At 43.3% G+C, this 7214-nt stretch overlaps 1 protein-coding gene across 1 annotated transcript in view; it reads left to right on the top strand.

Annotated features, from left to right (window-relative positions):
• Window positions 1-859: 859 nt before the first annotated feature.
• Window positions 860-7214, top strand: part of LOC142790462 (glutamate receptor U1-like) — a 29439-nt gene continuing 23084 nt past the window's right edge. The window contains exons 1-4 of the mRNA XM_075885302.1: window positions 860-960; window positions 2969-3059; window positions 5828-5989; window positions 6514-6652. Of these exons, the coding sequence (XP_075741417.1) occupies window positions 860-960; window positions 2969-3059; window positions 5828-5989; window positions 6514-6652 (493 nt within the window). The remainder of the gene's footprint in view (window positions 961-2968; window positions 3060-5827; window positions 5990-6513; window positions 6653-7214) is intronic.

The following is a 7214-nucleotide window of genomic DNA, read 5'->3' as shown; positions in this document are numbered from 1 at the left end:
TATATTATTGGTATTGTTTTAGTAGGTTCACGCTGTTAGAGCTATGTCGTTCAAGCAAATATTATGATATCCCTTGGGCTGGCATTTTAGGCACGGTGATGTGGGCTTAAGAGCACTTCTTACAACCATTCACCAAAACCGTCATGTTATCTGATGCGAACACAAAGTTCGAAAGGAAAAAGGTGTCGTTGTTGTCTCATAAATACGTTTCAAAACACTGCAGCAAGTTTCCCTTGCACTGTAAATAGGAGTGACCTGATTGCCGAAGATTTGCGGCGTGCATGATTTACAGATCAATCGTACTTTATTCGTAGATATTGCAACACTGGCTCTAAATATGGCTATGGGTGTGGCTATGGCATTGACTGCATCCGCGGATGGGCACTTACTCTTACTCTTTCACATTGGAGAGTACAGCAGTGCGTTCGACAAAAAAAAAAAAAAAAAGCCAGGACCGAAAGTTTCACAAACAGTAGCGAGAATTAAAATGTAACACTTCATTTCACTCTAGTCATAGGCATGGGTTTAAAGCGCCACTATTTTGAAGGTAAAATACTCGCAAATACTGATAATTATTTCCACATGTACATGTGTTTCCCTAGCTAATTAATAGAAAATAGGCAATAAAAGGTTTGGCGAACAAGTACAAAAGTGGTTAAGTGACTCGCCATTGTTCTATATGTGCATTCGCCTTTTTTCTGTTTTTGTAAGCATATCCTTATACAATTAGAGGCAAAAATGTCATCAAAAAGCACCGTTGATGAGAAACTTTGCTAAACCACAATGTTTATTTGTTGATGCTGTTGTGAGCTCAATCATTAATTAGCAGGTCATTTGCCTTGAACAACTTTTTTTAAAGATGAAGCCTCTTTTGGGTGTGTCGGTAGTGAATGGCGAAGTTGCCTTTGACGGCCTGGCTTGGTACATCGTTCAGACGCTGCAGCGGTACCTTCAGTTCAAGTAAGTCAACGCAAGTGTGTCAGATCATGCCTTATGACCTGTTACAAAGAAATACATTAGTACAGAAGAGTGCACTCATAAGACGTCGAAAGTAAAAATTTGCACATTAACCAGCTTACATATTCTGAAATGAAGGGAGTATACGGAGTCATCAATCAATGAATTCTGAATAAAAGTAAGCACATCTGTAGTTGCTCTAACGTGCACTAAACGCTAACAAGTAACCAATGTCGGGGTCAAAAGCGGAGTTTTATTTATTTATTCACTTTGTTCCTAATATATTTTTGATACCTCGATAGTTCCGAAGAAAACGGGATTCTTAATGAGTCAGCTGATTTAAGTAACAGTATCAATCAAAGCAGCACTTGATGAAAACACGGAGGGTAATGGGGAGAATAATTGTGCCATTTCAAGCGAATGGTGTTGTAGTAATCGTGACATCGAAGCGAAGAAAGTAAAGTTGACGAAACGACAACTTTCGCCGGCCAGGGCCGAACGTGCATCTTTGGGATGACACGCTCGTTGCTCGACCACTTAAGCTACAGTGGCGGATGCCTATATCGTCTTCTTTTGGGGCATTCATGAGTCCACAAATTTAGGAACAGCTGGGAATATCAACGCTGTAGCGAAATTGGTAGAGCATCGGGCCCTCAAAACGAAGCTGCAGGTTCGGTCGTTACCGGTGGCAGCGTGCCTTTTCGTCCACTTTAATTTCTTGACGTATATATCGCAATTACTAAAGAACGTTTGAAACATTACCGTCAACACCCCCATACCCTCTTTGACTTCGTCATCTGATGAATTTAACTAAGATTATGTCAAACGAGAAATGAGCCCTCAGAATTTCTTTTTTACATTAACGATGATTGGCTGAAATCGCAATCCCTGCAAGTGGTTTTAGCGTTGGAGGTATTCGCAAAAGTGCTGAATTAACATGAGGAAAGACAAAATGTGTGAGCATAAATAGGTTGGAGATATTAAATTTAGTAATAACATACAAAAGTTCAGAAAAAGAAGCGTGCCTGGGAACGCTTACTAAGAACCGTCGTTGGTGAATCGCTAGGTAGAGAAGAGCCGCCACGCGCCGATTTTGACCACAGTTAATGCAAGCCAACGGTTGTCAATTCTCACACACACACACAAAAAGAAAAATATTGCCCTAATGAACCCACACTAGCTACCTTCGTCCTCTTCTGCTTCGTTCAGAGCACGCAAGCGCCGTTTTTTTTTTTTTTTTGCGTGGCGTGAAAAAAACCTCTGATAGTTGAAACAGGTAGAGAGAGAAAAAGAAAAAAAAAAAGACGCCGAAAGAAGAGAAACAGAGCAACTCTTGGTGAGAAAATACGTTGACGAGGTGCTACCTACATGCGTAACCGTGATTCGAAGGCGAATATCATAACTACTGGGCTGTCCAGGCATTCAAGCACAATATATCATAGCCATTTAATGATTAGTATACTACATATTGTATAGCATGAAAAAGGGGTTGGAAAGACAATAAGCTACTTCTTGCACAAAGATTCTTGGACAACGGACGGGCGTCAACTTTCAGACTTGTTCCCCATCTGTGTCCTTTTTATCCGTTTTCGAAGAAATTTCACGCAAATAGTAGTTGATTAGGGAGTACCAATTAGTTCTAACGTACACCTTGTAAAGGTAAGTTGGCGTGAGGATAAGGTATAGGTGAATGGGACAGAGTAAAACTAGGCATTGAAGGAGAAAGAAAAAAAATCTGACTGAGAGAAATAGAAATAAATATATGTAGAAAAAAGAAATAGGAAAGAATAAAGAGGAAGGACACAGAAAAATAATGAGAAAAGAGAAAAAAAAATTAACAGATGGGCTACTTACTTCCTTTAGGCTCGGACAGCAGTATTGCGAAATCAACCTAATTTTTGTATGCCCTAGTAATAAGAAAACTATTTGCTATTACGCTCAGCATAACACAGGGAGCAATAGGTGTCAAATTGCGTGTGCTAATTTCTCTGCTTTGCTTACCACCTTGCAGCGTGCAGCTTCAGACAACGGATGAGCAGATATGGTCCAGTCGACGTCCTACCGGTGAATGGGGTGGTCCGCTAGGAATGCTTGAACGGAATGTGAGTTATCATACTGCCCACAACGCTCAATCTGGAACAAACGCGCTCTATGCTGTGCACGAATGTTATTTTAGGAATTCCCTTCACTGTTCCTTAAAAAGGGAGGAGCTTATAGAGCATACGGACAAGTGATTAAGCGATATGTTTTCGCGATTGCACGTTGATGTGGTGCATATTAAGACAATTACTCTCTGTTCATGAAAAAAAAAAAGAACGCAGCATTGCCGTGGTGCTGAGGTGAAAGCTGGCAACATGAGTCACCTTAGTATGCTTTGATAATGTATTGCGTTCTCTTACCACTTCTCTGTGACGCACTCGGAAATGTCAGTTGTAAACTTTTCTGGGCTTTGAGAACAATATATCAAACGCTAATTTGCTGCTATTCGAAATCGTCATTATCTTAAATGTTAAAACTATATTGGTCATACAATTTTCTCGCTTAGCATGTCTTTCCCGAAAAATTGATTAGCATGAGATGACACAATATGGCGGTTACTCCTAAACACATGAAGTAGCATACGATAACGAGCCCCGCCGCGGTGGTCTAGTGGCTAAGGTACTCGGCTGCTGACCCGCAGGTCGCGGGTTCGATTCCCGGCTGCGGTGGCTGCATTTCCGATGGAGGCGGAAATGTTGTAGGCCCGTGTACTCAGATTTGGGTGCACGTTAAAGAACCCCAGGTGGTGAAAATTTCCGGAGCCCTCCACTACAGCGTCTCTCATAATCAAATGGTGGTTTTGGGACGTTAAACCCCACAAATCAATCAATCAAGCATACGATAACGAAATCATAAGGAAAAGGTTAAATTGCAGATGCCCCATAATATAAAAGAGGTGAGAGTCAGTGTCAAGACGAAAGGACGTGAGAAACGGTTATCACGTTATAACTTCGTGATGACGTTGCAGGTCAGCAAAATCTTGCTCGTCATAGGTACGACAGTATGACGTCACTGCGTCGCGGGATATAATGACGTCATTCCATCACATACTCTTCTGGTGAAAGGCAGACCAATCCCGAAAATACTACAAGTCCATCTTGGGAACGCAAAGCTTTCTGGGACATGAAATTGATACAACCGACCAAGCAGAAGAATAAGAAACGGAAGAGGCATATGGCATTCGGCTTCCAGTCACCCTACGTTAATGAATGCATAAGGAATCGTCTTACTGTCCCGTTTTTCTTATCAAAAGTGTTTTTGGTGAGGACGCGAATTCGATGATTCTGAGGGTCCGCTCTCCTAGTGGTGATTAGAGGTTTTGTCACTTCGGTATTCCGGTACGCGAAGGCATAACGTATTACCAGATAGCGTGTCTTGCAGGTTCCCCCATATTAGGTGGCGTCATCTAATGAACATACGAGACCACTAACGAACACGTATTCGACTACTTCTGAGATTCCGGGGGCACCACTCACCAATCCTACAGCCTTAATCGTTTGAGTAAGTCTTTCGAAAACAGTGCTTAATAGAGAAAAGTATCTTGTTGTCAAAGCTCAAGTAAGTAAAGTCATCTATACGAAGCTACCGAGCTACAGAGCTCACGACGGTCAGTTAATATACTTGAGGTGGAAAGCAACCACTTTCAACGGCACGGCCCTGCTTACCGGGCGCACACATGCGCAGTTCACACCTGATATTCCGGTGCACGTAAATTATTTCGCGTATAGTGCATGCTGTGGCCTAGAGGCTAAATACTCTACTTTTAGATTATCGGGCTTGGCAGGATAGCGTGCTTTGCACAATAGCGGGATCTCAATGCAGAAAGAAAGTACGCCATAACTAGCGTAGCATTTACCGTATACGCACGATATTTCTTTCAGATGTAGTCTTACGGCGTTTACGTAGTTAATGTTGTGTATGTAAAACGTGGCACCTGTTTCGGGCGCCCACTTCAAATTGAGATTGGCATCGTGGTGGAAGGATTCCGTTCGTTCGCAGTAAACGACTGTGTTAGACGTGTTTCGCTTGCCTTCAGGCAGCTTCGATGACCGAGTATTACGGATAACTTGGCAGAAGTTTAGACATCGCTTCCCACTATGGGCGTTTCTTGGCCTAAAACAAGAATCATGTAGTCATATCTGCAACTTAAAGTTTTCCCTTTTGGTGATGTTCATATTTGTCAATTTTATTACTTCTAGAAAAGTAGTAATATTGCCTCATGCGGAAATTCAAGTGAGCGTTTTCAGTCTTTTTTGTTCTTTTTTACATTTTAGTCAATTCATACTTTCGAGATGGCGCCATGGTCCCAGCTTAACTGAGCTTCAACACATTACCACTGTGCCGCCTAAATAAAGAGGCATTGTCCGCAACTAAAGTTTGCGGATGCTATTATTTTCACCCCTGCTATCTCTCTATCGGTGAAATATACCTGTCTAATGTTGTTCGCCATGTGGGAGACACACCGATCGCGCAGCTTGTGCGATACGTGCTGCGCACCAGCTAGGCGCGTGGCGCACGCTCACTCTTCAAAAGGAGCATCCAACACGCCGGCAGCGACGGACCGTCATGTGCCTCACCGGGACGTATAGTGGGTGGTTCATGAAGAGCCTTGACTTACCATACATATTTTTGTTTGCTTGTTCCGTCGAGTGCAAGGTGGCTTACGCCCTCATGGCTCATGATTTCAGGCGTTTCCTAAATGTTTCTGTAAAAAAAAAAAACTGAGTGTTTTCATCGCCTCCTGCGTTTATTTGTGGTCGACGTCACAAACCCTTCAACTATTATGTGCTCAGTGTGCTGGCCTCTACAGCTTTTGTCGGTGCTTTTGCAGGAGTCGGACATCTCAGTGCACCCGGTGATACCGACAGCTGATCGTCTCACGGTGGGCACACCTCTGCCGGCCTATGCATTCTCCAATCCGCGCTTCTTTGCCGGCACACGGAATGCTTACATGACCAGCGTGTTTGGATATTTGATGAGTTTTGAACTTGAGGTGAGAACTCCAGGGATCTTTGGATGTGCATTAACGGCAAATTTTCAATAATATTGTTGAAAAAAGGCACGGCACCCATTTTCTGGCCATAAATATGTTTTGTGGAGTAATCTAAAAGAACTCAGAAGTAAGCAAGCGAACTTGTAGCGCACTTCGACGGGTGGTTAAATTATATTTGAAAATATTTATAAACACGTGGTCTGCATGACAGTAGCGCAACGCTGGTGCACTAGCGAGCCCTAACATAACAATGTGCTTGCTCTGCGAACATTTACAAGAGTATGGTTCTGAAAGCATGTATGTAGGCGCGACCCCCCCCCCCCCCCCCGCGCCCCTGATACTTATGTTTCTAGAAGCAAATCGGCTTATTGTTGCGGATACATGCCATGACCCGTTTAAAGGCTGCTACAGCTGGTATATCCTATAGGGACCCTTTATTCTCGGCTACAAAGCAGTGCCTGTTTCGGGGTATGACTTTATTATCACCGACACTGCTAACTTTTGCGTATCTCGTTTCTCTGCAGGTATGGTTGGGCCTGCTCGCCTGTTGGCCTTTGCTCAGCGTTCTTGTCTCTATCATCGAAGTGGTCCGGTGTCGAGTTCGCTTCAGTGACATCATCGTCGACAACCTATTTGACATCCTCGGGATAACGATGTTCGAGGGCGAGTTATCTTGCATATGCATTGATTGCTTCAAATAGTGTTGAGTTAAAAGCCTGGCTTCATAAAAGTGCGCGGTTCTGGTGGAGGCAGACAATTTATTTCTACTTGAAAATGTACTGAAAAAACCACTAGGTCTGCGCCACAGTAACCACAGTCACAGCGAAAGTTGGAAGAGGGGCCTTTTTGGAGCCTTTTTGAAACATTCTTGGGGCTACCATTACAAGCACATTTGCACAGTGCCCTGTACGCCATAGACCATGATAATTTCCGTGGAGATGCGAAGCGACCACTATGCGAATATTCGTAGTTCTTCAGAAAACTGTGGTACCCGCTAAACACTCGTAAGACACTACGTGTATTTTATGATGTTGTGGCTGACGACGATGGAGAATTATGCTCGAGGCTTATTTATTGGTACTTGCTTGGGCGAATTGGTAGCAATCGCAACTTTAACAGCCTAGAAAGGGCGCTTATGGAAGCCCGACATGGCTGTCCTTTGGGGGATCATGCAGCCAACGCGCCAGCAGCCAAAGTGGTTCTAAGAGAGAGACAAGAAGAGAAA

This window comes from Rhipicephalus microplus, chromosome 2 (assembly GCF_043290135.1).
Source record: "Rhipicephalus microplus isolate Deutch F79 chromosome 2, USDA_Rmic, whole genome shotgun sequence".
Lineage (NCBI taxonomy): Eukaryota > Metazoa > Arthropoda > Arachnida > Ixodida > Ixodidae > Rhipicephalus > Rhipicephalus microplus.
The sequence above is the reverse complement of the archived record's forward strand: the minus strand, read 5'-3'. Positions and strand labels throughout refer to the sequence as shown.